This window comes from Pipra filicauda, unplaced genomic scaffold, assembly GCF_003945595.2.
Source record: "Pipra filicauda isolate LSUMZ 115617 unplaced genomic scaffold, ASM394559v2 scaffold74_size2892960_pilon, whole genome shotgun sequence".
NCBI lineage: Eukaryota > Metazoa > Chordata > Aves > Passeriformes > Pipridae > Pipra > Pipra filicauda.
In genome coordinates, this window is record NW_024104920.1 from 1299066 (window position 1) to 1319658 (window position 20593).

At 41.6% G+C, this 20593-nt stretch overlaps 2 protein-coding genes across 2 annotated transcripts in view; one reads left to right on the top strand and one right to left on the bottom strand.

The window, feature by feature from the left end:
- Positions 1–509: 509 nt before the first annotated feature.
- Positions 510–20593, top strand: part of CCNYL1 (cyclin Y like 1) — a 33670-nt gene continuing 13586 nt past the window's right edge. The window contains exons 1-6 of the mRNA XM_027731387.2: positions 510–970; positions 13794–13868; positions 16086–16120; positions 17795–17895; positions 19321–19356; positions 20060–20111. Of these exons, the coding sequence (XP_027587188.1) occupies positions 721–970; positions 13794–13868; positions 16086–16120; positions 17795–17895; positions 19321–19356; positions 20060–20111 (549 nt within the window). The 5' untranslated portion in view covers positions 510–720. The remainder of the gene's footprint in view (positions 971–13793; positions 13869–16085; positions 16121–17794; positions 17896–19320; positions 19357–20059; positions 20112–20593) is intronic.
- FZD5 (frizzled class receptor 5) overlaps positions 16340–20593 on the bottom strand; it is a 39688-nt gene continuing 35434 nt past the window's right edge. Inside the window, exon 5 of the transcript XR_005566571.1 lies at positions 16340–18758. The gene's annotated coding sequence lies outside the window, so the exon portion shown is untranslated. The remainder of the gene's footprint in view (positions 18759–20593) is intronic.

Genomic DNA, 20593 nt, shown 5'->3' on the forward strand with positions numbered 1-20593 from the left:
GAGCCCGCACAGCGCGGGGAAGACTCGCAGGGGCAGCGCCGACGCTGCCCGCGGCCCCCCCACTGCTGCGCGGGGGCAGCGCGAAGTAGCCGCCGGCACAGCACTCCTGTTATCACTCCTGTTATCACTCCTGTTGCTGCAGTCCGCAGTCGCTCCCCGTGCTGTCCCGGCGCTGTCCCGGCCCCGTCCGTGTGTCACTGTCACTGTTCTGTCCCACCACTCCCGCAGCACGTGCCCGTGCGGACAGCGCGAGCCCCCCCGCGGGGGGGGGGGGGAAGCCAAGCGGGTGGTGACGAGCAGGGGGCGGGGCCGTGGGCGGGGCCGCGGCCGGCGCTGCGTGTGCGGGTGCGCGTGGGGCAGGCGGGGGAGGCAGGGCCTGGGGGGCGCGGCGGCGGCGGCGGGCGCGTGACGATCTCCACGCCCATTGGCGGAGCGGCCGTCACGCGGCGCCGCGGCGGGCGGTGATTGGGCGGGCGCGGGGCGGGGCGCGGCCTCTCCCCCGCCCCCCCGGCGGCCACTCGCGCGAGGCCCGCCGGTGTCCGCGCGCAGGAGGCGGCGCGGGGGTCGCGCGGCCGTCGGGGCGGGCGGGGCCGCGCGCGGCCGGGGCGGGGGCGGCGGCGCTGAGCCCGCCCCGCGCTCCGACCCGCCCTCGCCCGGCTCCCCTCCCCCGGCCCAGCCCGGACCGCGCAGCCGGGGCCCGGCGGGGGAGCGCCGAGCTCCATGGGCAACACCGTCACCTGCTGCGTATCCCCGGACGCCAGCCCCAAGCTCAGCCGGGCTCGCGGCGGCGGCGGCGGGGCAGCGCCGGGGCCCGATCGCTGGGCGGACGCGTACCAGGCGGCGGGGGCGGCGGCGGGCGGCGGCGGCGGCGGCGGCGGCTCGGGGTCGGCGGAGGCCGAGTCGGGGGACTCTGATCCCGGCGGCGGCGGCCCCCACCTCCAGCACATCAGCGACCGGGAGTTCCCGGATGGTGAGCGGCGGGGCCCGGCGGGCGGGCGGGAGCGCCGGGCCCCGCATCGCTGGCCCCGCGGTGCCCCCGCTCCGCCGGAGGGGTGCCGGGGGGCACGGGCGGCCCGGGGCGCGGCCCCTTTGTCCCGGCGGCGGGGGCAGCGCGGCCCCGCGGGCTCGGCCCGCGCCGCGCCCCAGGCAAAGTTCCCGCGGCTGTCACGGCGCTGGCACAGCCCCGGCGGGTCCGGGACCTCCGCCCGCCGGACGAGCCCGTGGCCTCTCGGCGGGTCCTCCCGGGGCGAGGAGCGCCTGCCCTGCCAATGGGAGCCCTGCCCTGCCATGGGAGCGCTGCCCTGCCGGGTCCCCGGGGAGCGGGTCCGCGAGTCCGGAGGGAACGTGGCGGAGCCCCCGGGCGCTCCCGGCTAAGGGGAAGAAGTCTGGTTACTCCTTTCTGTTTAACTAGGGAGTCGTGACTCAGTCGCAGTGTTCGGGCAGATCGCAAAAGCTGCTGCATTTCCAGTCTCTGTTGAACAGGAGGAAGGAAGAGGGTGTGTGGGGAGCAAGGGAATTAGGAATTACAGAGATTGTGCATATGACATCACCGTGGCTGGACGTGGGTAATTTATACTCTGGCTGTGCAGGGTGCTCGGTTATAGCTGCGGACTCATTACACCGCTGTTCCCTGTCGCGTAGCTCTCGGTGTGCCCGATTTGCTTTCCTTGGGCTCATGGGAAAGTGCGTGTTTGCTGCTCAGATTGCTCCCAGTTACACCTGGGGCACTGGTGCCACACAGACTCGCTCTGTAATGCATCTCCTCCCCAGACGTGCCTCGAGAGAGCTGGCAGGGCTGTGCTGTGCTGTGGGGAGTTACCAGACGTGTAACAGGTTAGGGGTGCTCCTGTCTGGCCGTGTGTTCACGTGGTGCTGTACCCGTACAGGGTAACAGCTTATGATATTCAAAACTTAGTTTAATTAACAAGCGTCTTGCCGTTCCGCTTCGTAATTATAACCACACCTATGTGATGTCTGTTTAGTTGAAAAAAGGTAGCCCGCCTGACATCTTTTGTGTACGATGCATACAATAACAGTAATCACTGTCATCCATACCTGAACTGAAGAAAAAATTTTTTGCAGTCAAGCTGGCAGCAGCAGAGTGTGAGGAAACCTTTGGAAATGGAATTATTAAACTTGCCTTTTTCTGCACAGCACCATATGGTGCAGCTGTTCCAGAAATGAGATGGAACAGTCAGCCCCTTGGATCTCTTCTGAGGCAGCTGTGCAGTGCAGCAGTAGGAGAAATTATGTTTGCCATCTAGGAGAAATAAACCTTTATTTCTGCAAGAAGATATTACAGAAATCTCTAAACTCGTTAGGGGAGGAGGAGCTAAACTCTGTAAAGATTCTAGTAAGCCAAGCAAAAATGTCTAAGCTTACCAAATCTGCTCAGGAATAAGGGTTGTATTTGTTTGAATCTTTAGTATGTGATCATGTCAGCAGCGCTAAGTAATTAGACTTAATTGTGAATTCATCCAGGTGTCAGAACTGGCCTTGAAGTAGGGAAGTATTTAATTTTTTTGAATTTGCAAACCCGAATAAGAGTGTATAGTCCAAGAATAAGATAGCAGCTGTCTTTCACAAATTTTACTTTCCTGGCTATGGAATCTTTAGTCTTGAGGCAGGAGGTTATCCTCAAATTAGAACTGCATAAGTAGTATGTGTTTGGGGTGATTTTAAAGATTACTTTAACAGTGGTGTGTGGTTCACTATTGTCCTTGCAAGGAGATCTGCTACAAGTGACAGATGCTGTTCGCATTTCTCTGATTGATACTTTTTACACCCCTAAAGAGTTACATCGAAGTTTGATGTCTTTATTAAAATACAGTTATGGATGGCCAATATTAGAAGTAAAGCTTCTTGTGTTCATTGTTGAATGTTATAAAGCGCTGCCTGGATAGGATTGAAGCAGTTAACTTCAGAATGTGAAGCATTATTTGGGAAGTCTGAAATCAAGTGGTACAAAACAGGCCTTATAAAGAAGTTTTAAGTGATACTGCTGTTTAATTTAATACCTTCTATGAAATAATAGATCTGTAGTACACCGGATAGCTATGCCTATCCCTCAAACTCTAGGATGTAAAAAGTGTCAGCATACCCTAACCATGCAAGCAGCCGACATGTTTCTTTGCTGTTGACTACTACAAAGCATTAGTTTATTGCTACAGTGGTAATAATCCAGTGGTTTCATTTGGGGGATAAAATTTGCTTCCATAATTGATTAATGTGTAATTTCACAGGCTAGCTAAGATGTGAATTTAGGCTATAACGGAAGGCTGGGAACCTACTGACTGCCCTTTTCTTGAATGCTTTTGGCAGGGAGAAAAGAGAAAGCTGCAAGGAAAAAAAGTCAAGATAATTTTGGCTATTTTTGTTCCATGCTACTCAGTTCTAGAAGTTTCTAAGAAAACAGCTAAATATATCAGAAAGCTAGCATCCAAATGTGATGGAGATGTTTCATTCCTTAAATTTCTACCTCTAAGTTGTTTGTTGTTCTTGAGTCTGTCATAGTACTTTTGCACTCATTTTGCTAAAATTTAATGTTTTGGTTGTATCAGGAATGCAGAAGTTACCAACTGAGCTTGAACTTTTTGTTTTGTGTTGTTTTGTAGCTTTTTCATAGCAAGTGGAATGTGGTCCTTGCAGGTCTATGCTCTTAAATGAGAATTATTCTGTAGCTTCTCCAGCACAGTACTTAGCAGGCACTGCTTTCCAGTCAGCATGCTGTCTGTATCAGATCAGAATTAAACAAGAAAAATCTCACTTTCTCAAAATGGGCAGATTATCAAGTGGTATTTATGTAAGACAGAAAAGGACTGGTAAGTGAAATGGAGATAAAACACACAGTGAAACTGAAAGTTTAAAGTTTCAACAAAAGTTAATTCAAATGGGAAAGGTTTGTCAGATCCACTACTACCAGAAAATATGAAGGATGACTTCTATGATTTTATGGTTATCAAGATCTTGAGCCATAACCTGTTCTGTGCACATTTTTTCAGAATGAGAAATAAGCCTGTATTTGTGGTTCAATATGCTAAGCCAAGTTGTGTTAAGTAAACACAGCATCTGCTAATCTTTATTTTGAGCTTTTTTTTTTTTTCTGTGAGTTTTTTCTGGTTATTTGGGGGAGATCTTCTTATGGCTGACACTTTCTTGCCAGATCCCTATGTTTAAACATAGATCTATTTTTTCATAAATTCTTTGATCCTTGGATAAAACTAGAACAAGACCTTGCTTGGCAGACGTATCTCACTTATATTTGAAAACATTATCACCCTCCAGCGTTGCTGTTTACAGAGTCCATCAGTTTTGAGCAGAGGTTTGCCTGATTCCCTTGAACTAAGGGGAAGAATGTTGACCCACTGAAGTGATGGGACAAAGTGACCTGGTTCTCTCATCTGAATAACGGGGATGGAGAATGACAAGGGAAAAGACAGTCAGGGATGAGGGGGAACAAAAAATGGGATCAGGAGCGGAGATGAGTGGGATGTGGTCCTCACAGAGGTTAGATGGGAAAGCAAAATGGAAGGGGACTTGGAAGAAGAGAGATAAAGTAAGTGAGATTTACTTGACCAAGCTCAGACTAGTGCCTAGAGTAACTCTTGAGGCAACTGTGAGCCGGTGTTTCCTTTTTCAACAGCCCCCTTGCTCCCTAGAGGCTGAACAGGGAAAGCTTCAGGCTTCCTGCATGCTGCAGTTACTAAACAGTGTTGAAGATGAACAGATATTTGGGTATATTGATTGTCTGTGATCTGGTTTCACTAACAGCTTGTCTGTAAACCTCCTTGCAGAAGGTCTAAATACTGTTCATTCGTTCCTCTTATATAATTTCAGCTTCAAGCATGTGGGTGGAGGGTTTTTTCCTGCATGTTTTTTTTTTTAGTTTGGAGTTTTTTGTTGTTTGGATTTCCTTTTTTTTTTTTTTTAAGTCCTAGTTAAAATGTTAGTAAGTTAAAACACTTTAGTGCAAGGAATCAGCTTTTTGATGCCAGCAGTTTGCACCACAGGAAAGGCTTAGCCATCTTGTGTTGATTTTTGTGCCTCTGTATTTGAAGGTCTGTAGCTGCATAGGCTGACAAGTACCATTGTCTAGTATGAAGCTGGGGGTGAAAACCAGATGATGCTCTGGTACCTTTTCTAGTGTTCCCTCTCTTTCCCTTGTAGTCACCGAGTTTTTCACCTAACTTACACTCACTCTTCTTTCCCCATAACTGTCAATATCTCCTTTCTAAAACTGACTAGACTTTAATTACAAATGTATTTGTAGCAATTACAGATAGTCTGTGATCTTGACAAATGTGAAATAATTGACTTCTGTAAGCCTGAAACACCTTTCATGTTGTTGTCTTAAGCAGCCTGATACCATGGCCTTTAGAAATGATCTGTGAAGTACCTGTAGTGGAAATGACTGAATCACTAAGTCATCCAGAAACAGCGAGGAAATTGATCTACAAATTTGGGAATTGGAAATAAAATAATTCATTGCTGTACTATAGTATTTGTGTTTCTGTTCTTAAGCTTGGATACCGCTGGCAACTAAGGAGTCCTGTATCCTTTTCTCTCTTCACTAAATCTTGGAGGCTTCTGCAGCAAGTAAATTTCTGTAAGTGTTAGGTTTTTAAGATTACTTGATGTGGAACATACATGAAGCTCATATGGAGGGAGGCTGATCTGTTTTTTTAGTGTGTTTCTTCAGGCTTCCAGCATAACAGCTATTATAACCGAGAGATTTTGAAAGGAAATATATGGCTAACCTGAGGGGTTTGATGAAACTTATAGAACTAAGGAAACCAAATTAATTTTCATCTTGACTTTTTTTTTTTTTTTTTTAACTGTTTCCATGTAACTTATCTCTAGGATCCTTTTCCTCTTCTGGCTTTCTTTAGGAGATTTGCTGTTTTCCCTCCTACCTGTCAGGGTAGATGTTGTAGAACAATAGAAGTTCTGTGGCTAGATGTATCTGTTCTCTCAAGTGTGATCACTGGTGAGGTCATACCAAAAAGCTGACTAACAGGGGAATGAACTCTTGCTCAGCCAACAAAACACAAAAACCTGCTCCTCCCAGATTTGCATTACACATTAAATTAACATTTCTAGTAGTGTTTCTTCCACATACAAAGAGAAGGAAGAAGTTACTGTGGGTGGCAGAAGGAAAATTCTACCAAACATTAAGAACCCAGACTTTGCATCTGTAGATCCTTGCCAGCAAGCTCATGTTGAGATTTATAGATCTATTTCTTTTTAATTAATTACAGCTAGAGTTTGAATGTGCACTTTTATTTCACTCACTACAATAATAATATTTTCAGAAGAAAACTCTGAATGTTTTGATTTCAAGAGACAAAGGAGGATGCTACTGACTTAAAAGAAACTCAGTGCTATTTATTTAAATGTGTAGTAAAGCCAGATGAATAAAACTGAAGATCATACTTGCAGGTGATGCAGATACCAGGATTACTTTAACAGCTTACACAAACCCCCCAGTCAGCCAGGTAGCATTCTGCAGTGTTTGATGAGCTGTGTGTGCATAGCACAGCTTTGCTTCTGTTTGGAGTTCTGAAAGGGTCTTGAGTCATTGCAGTAATCAAACACAGTTGATTTTTTTTCCAGTGTGAAAACTAACACTGGCTTGCCATCAAATGTGTCAGTCAGGCTCAGATTATAAACTGTTGAATGCGGATGTCTTTCGAAGACCAAAAAAGCTTTTCTGAAAAACTCTTGGACATGTTTTGTTATGCAGATAGTTATTTTTCTTTTATAGAAAAAACTGCAGGTAAGCTGAGAGTCCACAAAGCTGCTGTAAAGAGTGACTGTGTTTGAGCTTGTGCCTAAAATGGCACAAAACTTGATGACACTGCTAACTTTCATAAAAGCCCAAACTTTACTTCAAGTTTGCAAATGTGAGCAATTGGAAGAGGAGAATAAACTTAACGTGTCAGTCCATCCAGTGGCATATGACACCTGGCACACAGTACAGGGCATCATATTTTGGTTATCTGCAGATACCAAGTGAGACTGGAGTTTCTGGTACTCGCCTATTTTTCTTTCTGAACCAGATCTTGTAAGTAAGGCAGAGAACGTGAGGAATTGTTATGGGAAGGCTTTCCTTACACTTGCTGTTGTCAGCATGGATCTAGGATTCTAAAATTTGGTTGCCCCTTGATGTTTACAGTTGGAAATCTTTGTTTTGGCTTATCAGTTAGAAAATTAGAGCTGTGGAGTTCTGCTTTAGCTTCTGATGGTAGTGAATTCTGATGTATGAAAATCAGTGTGGAGAATAGAAGGTGGAACCAGTTGTTTCTCCTCGTCCTTTAAATGGCCCTACATTAAATGGAGTACAGGAACACGTCTCTAACAAAGTGTTAGTTGCTTCCAAGACCAAGCTTGTGAGCTACTGTTTTCCATCTAGTTCCAAGATAAAATCCTAGGGTCATCTTGTTTACCACCGTTTTAATTTGTCCTGCTTTCGATGTGGAATTTGGGGCACTCCTGACACCCTGCCTTGCTACAATCTGTGGAAGTGCTTATAACTCCGGCAGATACATCACAAAACACATGGAAGCCTCCTTGACTCCAGTCCCAGCAAGGCTGGGTGTTGTGTTGAGTGGAACAAATCTCTTGGCCATGTTTCCCCAGCAGGGACTAGGGACAGGGTGCAATAGGATCATGCTGGAATGTCCTCTGGAGGCCGAATATAGTGGTGTGGATCCTCCTGCACTTTAAGAAATGAAAGATCACATATTAATACTGTATCGACTTTTTTCTTAAACCACAGAAATTAATAGATAACTTAACCCATGGGTAGTTCACAGTATTTAATAGATTGCAGTTTTGTTTTCTGAATTCTTCTGATTTTAGTAGCAAATTTGAAATGTTTGCTGTGGCAGTTTCCTGTTGAACTAGTCCAACTCTGGAGTGTGATGTAAAGGAGTAAATAATTCCTTTTTATTTAAGAGAGCTTGCTGTATATTGAAGTAATTTCTGTATCCTTTTAAAACGTCAGAGTGCACTTCGATATGTGCTGGCTATTGGTAACAATATTACTGTTCCTGTAGTAGTGCCATAAAGATCAACTGACAGATTTTAAATAGCTTTAAAACATCCTTCTCAGTGTATTGTGTAAACTCATGATATTTAGAAATAGTCTTTTAGCAATGAGAGTGGTCACACATTGGCACAGGTTGCCCAGCGAGGTGGTGAAGTCTCAGTGGAGATATTCAGAAGCTGGCTGACACATCCCAGACACTCTGCTCTGGCTGACCCTGCTTGAGCTGAGGCTTAGACTTAGCTGATCTCAAGAGGTCCCATCCAACCTCAGCACTTCTGTCTTTCTGTGAACAATGGCCAGCTGTGTGTTATTTCTGTTTGCTTTCCTTTTTAAATAGTTGATTTCCTCTGGGAAGTTAGGAGTGTTTTTAAGGGACCTACGCACATGCAAGTGTTGGTTTCTCCTAGATTCTCTCTCACAATAGAGCTCCTCTCTGAAAACTGGTTGAGTTTGAAAGCACTTCGTTATACAACTGATCCAGTCCTTTATGTTTTCAAATTTGCTCTTATTAGTTATGAAAACAAGTTTTGTATCTTTGGAGTCCATTTCAGCATGGAAGAGAGATGTGTTCTGTTGAAGATGAATAATCAGGAGATCAAAGTGCTTTCATTCAGTCCAGATCTGGGGAAGAAGCCATCCATGGAGGGTTAAAATTATAGACTAATCTGTGTGTAACTGAGGACATAACAGGAGAAGGCCAGTGGAAAACAACGTATGTGAGCTGGTTTCTGTGGTGTGTTTGGTGTGGCTGGGACAAATAAACAAATCAGGTTGAATTTAGAAACCAGAGATGTATCTTTCCTGAAAGTTTTTAGGAATAGAATTAGAATAGCATAATTTGAAGGACAAATAATTTTAATGAAGTTATTGTTAGGAATAACAGACTTTCTGAAATGGATTGGCAAATTTGCTAGTCTGATATAATTTTTACATCTTTATTGGGAGTGTTAAGTGACCTGCATATTTCACACCGTAAGGTAATGAGATACAAACTCAAGCATCAGTCAAAGCTAGTAACCCACTGAACGAGTGAAGAAGCTCAGTTTACAGCAAAGAGATGATTTTATCATTTAATGCTTTAAATATGTGCTGTAACAAAATGTTACTGCTCTCTGGTAAAGCAGAGGATGGAGCTAAAACTATTAAAGGAAACATAATAGTTTATTGTTCTAAAGTAGTGAAATTGTCAAAGGGCTGCTGTTTAGTGACATATTTGACTGTCTCTTTATTCATGGGATAATATATATAGCACAATGCAGTGTGTAAAATGTGTTTGTAATAGTTAGAAGTCACCTGTGGTGGTGTGTAAACCAGTAGATAAGTAGCTGACATCATAAATTCCTAAACCCCACACACCTTCTTATATGGCACAGATGAGTAAAAGTAAAGTCTTATGCGGATTTTCTTGAGGAAAGGACATAAGATCTTGAGCTGGGGGCAGAGGATTACTTTTAAAAGTAATGTGATCTGCCCCGTGGGGGACTGTGCACTCTCAGCACATGGTGCACACGGCAGCAGCGGAGGTGGCCGAGATTGTCAGAAGGGCAAGCAAGCTGCAAGGCATTCCTCAAAGGGAGAATGGTGGCAGAGGGAAGCAAGTTCGGGCTTCTCTCTGCTCCATTTAGAGACAGGGTTGATCTGACAAGCTTGGTAGTACACGTGAGTAAATGGCACTGAGAGATGCAGGATTTAATACGTTATTCTCAGAGAGAGACGGACGGCCCTTGTGTGGTAACGTCACTGTGCCGCTCCCATGGACTTAATTCCTGGTGGGCATCTTCCCTTCTCACCTCTTTATCGCTAAATACGAAGGTCAGGTAGAAAGTATGTTTTGACTTGTATTGAGTTGATAGTCTGTAGAACAAAAATGTGCCAGAGTTGTTTTCATGGTTTTTTTTTTTTTTAATCCTGTTGCTTCTCTCACTTCTCTCATTCTTGTTTCTGCATGTTTTAATGATTATTTCTGATTATCCTGTGGCATAAATGCTTCTTCCTTTTTCTGTTAACTTTCTGTGAAGCTTGAGTTTTCTGTAACACACATTGTGATGTAGCTCCTAATCAAGATTTACCCTTATTTTCAGGACTAGATATTTTAGTTTTGGATTTGTAAGGGCTACGAGGATGAAGTATTGGGAGTTATGCTTCGTTGTGAGTCAAATTGTTTGCAGACAGATTTATCTCTTCCTCTGGCTTTTCTTTTGCTGTTTCCCATTACATTTTACCCCTGCTCATATTCTTATCTGCCTCTTGCCTTGTGCTTCCTTCATCAGCTGTATTGCTATTGCTTTTTGGTATTTCATGAGTAACACTGGCAGTTTAGGATGAGCAAATCACATGACAAATCTTTCCATTGCTTAGAAAAAAGCATTGGCCAGGGATATCAGCATGGACAGGATGATTAAAATGTCTGCTTAGAAGGGGAAAGCTACAAGGAGTGGTCCACTAAATGCATCTTTCTTTCTTTCTTTCTTTCTTTGCAGTCTCTTGCAAGACAAAACAGTCGCACTGTTTCTGCTAATACTGTGTTATTCTGGCATAAGAAGCCCAACTACAGTTGGTCTTGATCACTTCTGGTGGGGTTTTGTACCAGGGGCTGTGCAGTGTGTCTTGGACTTTATTAGTACCTTAACTCTGTTGTATTACCTACATTGTGGATTTAACGTGCTGTGGGTGCTGACACACCTGACTTTGTCCAGCAGAAAGCACCTTATGTCTGGCAGCACCACCATGGAACTGGAGTCAGTAGAGTCTATTATCCTTTCAGTGCTGTTCCTCTCCTTAGATGTGTGGTGGGTCTGCTTGGCTCGGGGGGCACATTTGACCTGTGTCACTTAGTGCATGCTGCAGTGCTGTGGATCTTCTTGTCTGGAATGACAAGAAGACATTCCAGACACTTCTTGTCTGGAATAAAAGTTGCTAATATTCGTTCTTATATTCAGACCTTATATTCTTGTATTGAGACCTGATTTCTAACATATAAGAAGCATGGATATAGGGACTGGCAGAACACAAGAACAGGCGAAAACAGTGTAAGAAGTGAGCCTTTACAAGTCATATGGTTTCAAAGTAAATCAAAACCTTAGGGAAGTCAAGATACTAGTGTTTTGGGGTTTTTTTATGAGGTGAGGGAGGACAAGTGTTATCCTGTACTGTCTTTCCCTGGAAAAAAAAGCATCTGTGCTGTTTAACGTTTATCAGTGACCTGGAGGAAGCAATGGAGTACACCCAAATTGCAGATGACAGCCAGTTGGGCAACAGTCAATATGCTGGAGGCTGCTCATTCCCAGGGACCTGGACAGGCTGGAGGATTGGGCCAACACCAACCCTCTGAAATTCATCAAGGAGAAACAGGGATTTCTGTTAGGAGATACTGAATTCTCTAGCCCTTTTCCTTCTGTTGTTCTATGCTTATTCCTTCACAATCTTCCTTTCTGCCTTCTCCTAATTATGACACAAATCTTGTACAGTCCTACATGCTCTTTCCTACCATTCCATAGTGAGTCTCATAGCCCTGTAGGCATTAGTCCCTCTGGGTGGTAAAGGTGGTCTAGGCTCTGTGGATCCTCATTGGAGGTTTTCAAGGCTCAACTCGGTAAAACCTTGACCAACCTTATGTTCTACCTAAAGCTGATTCTGTTTTCACAAGAGGTTGAGCTGGAGACCTCTGAGGTCCTTTCTAACCTGACTTAGCCAGTTATTCTAAAAGTTGTTGCTGAACTGTAAGTTAAATAAATTCTGAGTTGTTTACATCATAACTTGCTGATAATAGCCTGTATTTTAAGTCTGCATATTGCATATCTTGTTCTGTCTGTTGATGATACTTCAGTTATTTGGTAGACTAGCAGAATACTTCCATTTCTGGAACACTGTTGGGGTTTTGTTTGGTTTTGTTAATGCAGCGCTAGCATTACAAACTATGTACTATCTCTTAAAAGTGACTTTGCTAAGTCACTGTTAGGAACGTGTCAAACTTGTAACATTTTAAGTAAGTTACTGTTTTGTTAAGATGTTACAAATGGTACTTAAAATGTGCCGGTATGGCTTGCTGTTGTGTGCTGGATCTTTTTTTTTCAGATAATCAGATGTGTATTTAGTAGTACTTGAGGTATGAGCTGTAAGGCAAATTCCGTTCTAGGGCTTCTAAACCAGGACTTCTTACATTTTAACTGCATGATTAAATTCAGGTATCTGTTCACTGTGTGCTGTGAATGAGCATGGTAAGGTGAGAATAGAAATACTGATTTTGTAAATTAGCTTTTAAAGACTTCACAAGATGGGTCTGCTTTCATGGCTGACTCTGGCCTTTTTTGAGAGGAGGGGGAAATTCCTGACTGAACAGTCTTTGTGTTCCTAAACACATATTGGCTGCCTTAGTTATACCGTAGAGATTCAGAATTACAGTGGTCTGCATCCTGGACCAGTGTCAGAGCAATACTGTTGGAAATAAGGTCAGTAATGTAAGCCAAGGACTTGGAAAACATGGAGATCTGGGTACCAATGCTGTGCCCCAGTGGGAATCTGGAATGAGAAGTCTTGGGAATGTGTACTTTTCCAGTTCCATTCACTCGCTGACACAGGAGGGCTGTGGCTGTGCTGAAGGGTAGGTGCAGTAGCACGAACATTCTTAGTTGAGACTTTCAGCACGCAGACAGTTTGTTCCTACTTTGGCTACTGTTTAACCAGAGTTCTGTTGGTTGGTTGCATAAAAGATTGAGAGATGGAGTGTTTTTTTTTTAGTTGAAAGTTGATGGTAATTCTTAGATGACTGTTTTTTAGGGGTGTGGCAGCTGTGTTGGCATTCCACCTTGGACACTGACGTGCAAGTGTGTGAGCACTGCATGGTTGGGATGGCATAAGTAGCACACAGGAAGATCAGAATGACAGATGTCAGTGGATGCAAAATTGCTCTTTCCAGGACTTACAGGAGCACAGTACTAGATTGTTGTGTTCAAGTGGTCACATAACTCAGTGTGTCTGTAGCATGACTTCCTCAGAACAGCTGTTTCTTCTGTCAAAGCTAACGCAGCTCACAATTTCATCATGATGTTCACAGTGTCATCAACAAACTTCTGTGATCACTTCCATCTTAATCTAAGGCAGTAATATATCCTCTTCTAATGCCATCACTGGCTTGTTGTGGCAAAGGATTAAAGTAATTTTGTTCTTCAGTAAATGTATATTAGCTGTACGTGAAATTGAAATTCCAGAAGAACAGAATAGCGTAAGTTCCGTGTTTTGATATTTATCGGCACTGTAAACGTTACTTATTAGGTTCTTTTGTAAGGCCACGGAGATTGTTTCCTGCTGTATTTGGTGCGTAAAGCATAGAGTGATCAGCAGTGTTCTTTTTTTTGCTGTTTTGGTGGGGCATTTTTAATTATTGTCTTGATAAAGTCAAGAAACATTTTGTGCCTGCTACTGAACACAGGCCCCACGCCCAGCCACTCAAACACACAGGGGCACAGATTGACTTTTGAAGATACATGTTTTTTGAGATTTCCCTTTCCAGATTTTGTTTTCATGGAAACCATAAGCTAATTCACAGTTCATGGCAGTAGGAATAAGTCCGCAGGCTTTTTTTCAGAGGGAAAAATACCAAGTTTTTATTTGTCTTGGCAAAAGTAAGGTTTTGATCTTGTCTCCATCATTTATTCTTGAGCATTTTAAGGCTGGGTGGGAATTGTTGCAACCATCATCATCTTTTGTTAAAGATATCTCCTTTTTTTGGTCCTTTCTGTTTCAGATTTAGCCTTGGAATCTAATCCATCCGATCATCCCAGAGCAAGCACAATTTTCCTGAGCAAGTCACAAACAGATGGTAAGCTAAGTTTTTTCCAATTTAACAAAAGGCAGGAGAAAAACTGGAAAAATGATGGCCTATTTTAATTATACAGCTTGAGAACACTGTGCTTGCATTCTTTCGAGCATAGGGATTAGTAATATGCGTATTTACACAGAAATATGTTTGTAGGCCATTTTACTTAACCCTGACAATGAGTTGTTCTTCAAAATGCTTAAATATCAGATTTTTGCAGTGCAGATCCCAGTAGTCTGAAGGAGCACAGCTTTCTTCACTAGTGTAATTCAAGCTTCCAGCAGTGGTGGTTTTTTTTTATGACTAAGGACTGTTTTAAAAGTTGTTTTAAATTATAAAAAAAAAAAGGACAGTGTTCTGTGAGAAATAATAAGCTGAAGCCATCAATCTATATCAGTTGCTTTTTTGTTGTTTTAAACTGTTTGAATAGTTTCAGAGGATAATTATTCTTGAATCCTGGTTTTAATAATAAGTATGTATTGGGATTTTCAGTTTCTTTGCAGAGCCCGTGTTTACTTAATAAAAGTCAATTTCGAAAATTACTATAATTTGTGCATTCCAAAATGCTGTTAAAGAGTGGAGTTGCACAAATAAAAACAAATTCTGACAACAGCACATTTTGAAGTTGCAACTAATAAAAAGTTCAAGATAGTCTTATTAAAATGCTTCTGTTTCTGTTATAGCTGGTTCTTGTTTGAAGCACTGTTTTTCTGAGAAAGTGTTGTACTTGAGGTTGGATGTGTTGATGGAAAGCTGCAGTGTGTCTTTTACCTTGGCATAGCTTTGCCACAGAGAAGTAGAATTATTTTGACAGGTCTGTCAGTTGCTGTCCTGCTATTCAGAGTCTTATGACAGGTGGTAGAATTGTCAGTTTTATCAAGTTTGCAGTGCTCACATAGTCTGGGAGCAGTGGGAACAAGCACTGCATGGTTCTCCAGAGGGGATGATACCAAGGAAATATAGAAACTTCTTTCCTGAGGGCCTCTTGAGGTCAGTCTTCATCCAACCAGAGGCTCTGACCTGCACGCTTCAAACACCTCTTAGATGAGGGATGCTGAAGTTGCAACTCACAGGTTGACACAGTTCTTGAACACTGTTGTGCAGTTTCACATGTTCAAACTACATGAACGTGCTTGTTGGGGGTAGTATTGCTTTTAAACGTGATTTGGTTTTCTTCAAATATCACATATTGAATTGTGTAGACTTGTGTCCATGTAGAAAAATGGTCTGGTAGGTGAGATAGTAACTATTAAACTATGATCTGAAGTTTGTATTAGTTAGATGAACTGATTTTTATGGAGAAGTTCACCAGAGGAATTTATTTTCTAAATTCCTGGTTCCTCTTTGCTTAACCTTCCACAGAATTAGTAGAATTAATATCCGTAAGTTCTTTCTCATTGAGATGTTATCAGGATTATGAGTTTAATTTATGCTAAAGGACAAAAAAAATTGTGAGTACCCTTTTCCAATTGTCAGTTTTTCTAAATGTGTAAGAGAATGTGTCCTGCTAAAGAGTGGTAATGATCTGAGGTTAAAGTTTTGGAGAAGTCAGCTATCCAGGCTGGTCACATTTGTATACTTGGTGCATGTGTGCAACTCTCAGCTCTCCTCTAAGAGCACTGTTGTACTGCTGCTGTCACAGCTGGAAGTTAAACCGTGCAATCTTTTTTGAAAGACGGACATAGTTTAAAATTATCAAATAACATGGTTGCAGTTATATCATAAATAGGTGCATAGCTTGTGTCAGCATCTTCTGTGTTGTGAAATACCTTCTGCTGTCTAATAGGAGAAGAGAGAACATGTAAATAATGCTGGGCACCTCACTTACTCCTTGTGTCTTCAGCAGGTTCAGTGTGTCCTGGTTTTGCTTCTGGTTGTTGTTGGATATTGGACATTGCCTATTTGAACTGTCTGAAATCATTCCATTTTTCATGATACATAGCATCTTTTCAAAGCTGAGACATTTTTCCCCTTAGTGTGATGGAAAGAAGTAGTTTCTAAATGTATATGTGGGTAGTTTGAAGTAGTATGTAGCTTACTAGCTTGATAAAACTTGACATTTTTTCCTCAAACTACTTTTCCAGATGCTTAAAGTAAAATTTCGAAATTTTAATACTCACGTACTTTAGAAAACCAGGTTAATAGAATGACTTTTTTGAATGTAAATTGGGATTGTTTTTTAGAAACCTTTCAATTCACATTCTTTCTCCCTCTTTCTAGTGCGAGAGAAGAGGAAGAGTAACCATATCAATCATGTAAGTGAACCAGATTCTATATAGATAATATTAGCATGTTGGGGCAAAAACTAATTCAAGGAAACAACTGTAGTAGTTCTAGGTATATAGTCCTACAGGTATATAGTCTACACATGTTCCAGATCCTCCTTAGCAAGATAAAACTGAATTATTTTTGCCTTTGTCTAAAAAATAAAAGGCACAGTATCACAGAGCATAGAATGGCTGATGTCAAAAGAATAAGAATTCATCTTTTTATTGTATCAGTCTTAAGCATTTCAGAACAGTAAAAAAGAAAATACAAGTCAAACTGTCTATGTTTTTTTTTAACAGAAATAAAACTACATTAATTTCTCATTGAGTTTTGAATGACTCTCTGTTTGAGTATTGGTACAGGACTTATTGTAAGACGTGTATCCAGTATGAAAACAGAATGATGAACAGCATGATAAACAAGTGATAATCCATTAGTTTTAATATCTGAAAATATGCTCTGAGCTTTTTTTGCAAATATTAGTTGGACACTTGACTTACCAAAAGGAACCAAAACAAAAAAAGATGCAATGTCATTAATAACAGGATAAAAAATTATTGATTAGTAAAGCTAAGAATAGAAGTTAGTAACACAAAGCTTAAAAATATGGTGTATCAAAAGTGTAAATGAGAAGGTATTGGTAAGATAATGGTAATTCAAGTCTGTTGTATTTAGTGTGATTATGCAGGGAGTGGGAGTAATTCTTTTTTTTTTCTTTCTTTTTTTGTCACAGTTCCAGCTTTAGTCTGCCAGCACCAAGGTGAAGTGTGATTGGATTGGTTTTGCTGGCAAACTTCAGCTGGAATAGGAGATATTCACAGGCAACCATTGAGTTGTGAAGAGTGCCAACATATTCATATGGAGAACTTCCAAGTTTTAGACAAGGCATTTAAAAACATTTTGGCAAAAACTAATGAATCTTGAACTGTTTGATTAAAATTCTTCCCTCAGTTTTGATGTCCTATCTCTAGTGCAAGGCATTCTCTAAAAGTACTCAGGGAAGCCTGGCTGTGGGTTATATAGGAAGATTCCTTACAGTATATAATGTACAGGGTTAGGATGGATGATAGAGCATATTGCTAGGTCAAAATAATAATAGTAAAAGTCAGGGCAATAGCAGTACTCTATTTCCAGATTCCAGATGCTAACCAAGACGTGTGTGAAGTGAACAATGTCAGGAAGAGGTTTCTTTTTCTTCTAAACTAATAACAAAAACCCCAAGTGCAAAATTGTCTTTACAGGAAGCAATACTGGATAACCACAAACTGTAAAGGTATAGGATATAAAAGAAGGGAGATGATGATTAATAAAGTACATCACAGAGAGGAAAGACTGAATCACAAACTGACAAGAATGGAATGCAAGAGAACTGAGAAAATCAGAGGACTCGCTGCTTTAGCTGCAGCTATTTCTAATGAAAATTATTTATCTAAAAACACCGTGTTGTATATTACAACGGATGATTTATAAACCTATCTTACACAAGGGAACTAGGTGGATACAGGGTAGGTTACATTGCAGCAGCAATCATCTACAAAGACCTCCTGTGCAGTAAGCACTTGAGGTGTAAAGCCAGTATTCAGTGTGGTAAACCAAAGCTTACAGAATCCCTCTTCTTGAATGTATTTCAGTTCTTTTGTTCCTTTCTTTTCTCCCCCAAGGTTTCTCCTGGACAGCTTACGAAAAAATACAGTTCATGCTCAACAATATTTATAGATGACAGCACCGTCAGTCAGCCTAACCTTAGAAGCACAATAAAGTGGTAAGAACCGTTTGTCGTCAGCGAGGGGCTGAGTGGCACCGTAAGGTTTATTTGGGATTTTTGGGTGTCCTGTCTGTTCCAAAACCAGTTGTGCACTTGACTGAGAGAAGCACAGCGCTGCTTCTTCAGGTCGGTGGTGGAAGGGGTGTAGAGGTCTGGTAATTATGACTGCTGGAGTGAGCTTTTGTTTTAGTACTGTCGTATTTCAAAGAAGTTTTCATCGTACACTTGAGGTAGTGCAGAAGTGTGTCAGCACTTGTGCTGGGCGGAGGGGGGGAGCTCAATTCACATTGAAAGCCAAATCCAGAAATTCTTCATCTGGGAAAACTTGAAATGGGTTTTGTATGGAGTTGCAGGAAAAGTTGCAGGGCTGTGTTTGCTACTTGCCAGTGGAGTTAGTCTGCCCTCTAGTTGTGAAAAACAACGTGTTGCTGACTTGGGTTTTAGTTCTGGCCTTTTTCCTTTTTCTTGAGGTATTTGTTATTGTAGTAGGTGATAACTGTGTAGCTGCCTCGATTCTCCAGTGTAAATGGCTGTTTGACCTGTTTTTTGGGGTTCCAGAAAGACAGTTGTTAGCACTTAGACCATACCAGGTGAGAGTTGAGAAAAGTTTACCATGCTTGAGGGGAAAGGAGGGCTGACCAGATTGAGTCCCAGAAGGCTTTCACTGTTTTGACAGTGTAGTACAGTTTGGAAATGTATAAGTTGATTTGTCACTTTCAAACAAAGCGTGTCACTTCTTTTCTAGAGAAGCAAAAACCTAAAAAATTATGCTTGTGCCATTTTGAAGTGGTGTACAGTTGTCAACAGATCAGAGCTTTCTTGTGATAGATTCCTGTGATGGCAGTGTTGTTGTAAAAAACCTGAAATTTAGCCACAGTAGATGAGCATTAATATGTGAAACCAATTGCCTCACTTAGCAGAGACTGAAATCTGATCTTGTCCACTTCTTGGATTATGCTGGCATAGTATCATCTTTATTATTCTCTTTTTCAGACAGTTCCTAAATTACACAACCAGGCATACAGAGTTAAAACATCAGGAGAATCTCTACAACAGTATATGTAACATCAAGTAGAACTTATATTTCAGTTCATATGTGGGGTGCAATACCCCACATTTCCACTTATATTACCTAATCAGGAAATGAAAGTATATATTTAAAATGTTGCTTAACATTTATTTTGTTGCACAAATATCTGTACAATGAATGTAAAAGTAGTTTAGCTAGCAAATTTGATTCAGCCAGTTTCTTTCCAGACAGTTAAACATCAGAAGTGAGACACAGAGTACTTGAGAATGTGAAAGGAAGCCTGTACAAAATAGATTTGTAATATTTTGCCCTGAATGACAGCTTTTGCAGTGGAATAGTGTGCATGGAATATGCTTTGTTAAATCTTCTTTTTCTTTCTTTCTCTTTTTTAGTGTAACATTAGCAATATTCTACCATATAAAGAACAGGTGAGTGAACTCTTCCTTTGGTGAAATATAATAACTTTCTTTTTGAACCAGGGATACAAAATTGTGGAATCATTATGGCTGGAAAAAACCTCCTAGATCATTGAGTCAAATGTGATCTGTCGAAACTTAAAGGAGCTGAAAAAACTGGCACTTTATGCTATATCTGCTTCCTCTTTGTCCCCCGTCTTGAGCTGCTGTGGAAGGGTCAGTAATACACCCATCCAGACATCAAAACAGGGAGTGAAGAAAACGCACTTAACTCATAACAAATCAGCCTTTGGCCTTTGTTTAGCTTTTCCTGAATACAGAGGTACAGATTAGTTTTGATGGGTGAAGGAAGTCTGTCCCATGTACATATAACCCTTGCCATTATAGCTAGTTACAGCATATGCTTCAGAATTATAGCTGACTTTTTGAAGTAAATGCTATTAGTGAGACAGTTCCACATTTTAAGGAAGAACTGTACTAAGCATAATACAAGAACATGGATAGCTGTTCTTTGTTTAGCATCTTAAATATTCAGTTGTAAGGTCTCATCATTAAAGGCTTTGCAAAAATATGGTATTTGCAAAAATATCTCATTCTAGGAAAAGCTGAACTATAAAATATGTCCCTTTATCCTCTTTGAAGAACAATAATTTTTAGTAGGGCATACCAGTGCCAATTAACTCTTGTTGCTAAACCAGAGATTTTTGTTTTGTAGAGATTCTGACAGATCATTGGATATTTTTGATGAAAAATCTCATCCTCTCACAGTAAGTGTAATTTTCTGATCCTTTGAATGTGTATCAATATACACCTTGATTTGTATTGTATAAGTCAGAAAAATGTATTAGCACCAGGTCACAATCAAATTGATCTTAAATTTTACCTTTATATATAATATACAGAGCAAATAATGACTTTTGATATCAGCTAAATCACAAACAGAACCCAGTCTTTTTAAATGCTGCAAAGTAAGTTTGGTTTTCTATGCTTTGACTGTAAAGAGAAAGCAGCATGTGCCCAGTTCTTCCATATTCCATATCTGAAGTTTCTTGTCTCTCTCTTTTCTTCCCTTCTTTAATACTACTTTAATTACAAGTCTCTCCTATTTATTTAGGAAGACATGGTTAGTAGGTATGTGCCTACCCTTTTAATGACTGCAAACGCATCACATGAAGTAGGCGACAGCGAGTTTGGTCTTTAAAAAACCTGAAGGGCAACATTTTAAAGCAAATGCCTAAGGCTGCTTGCA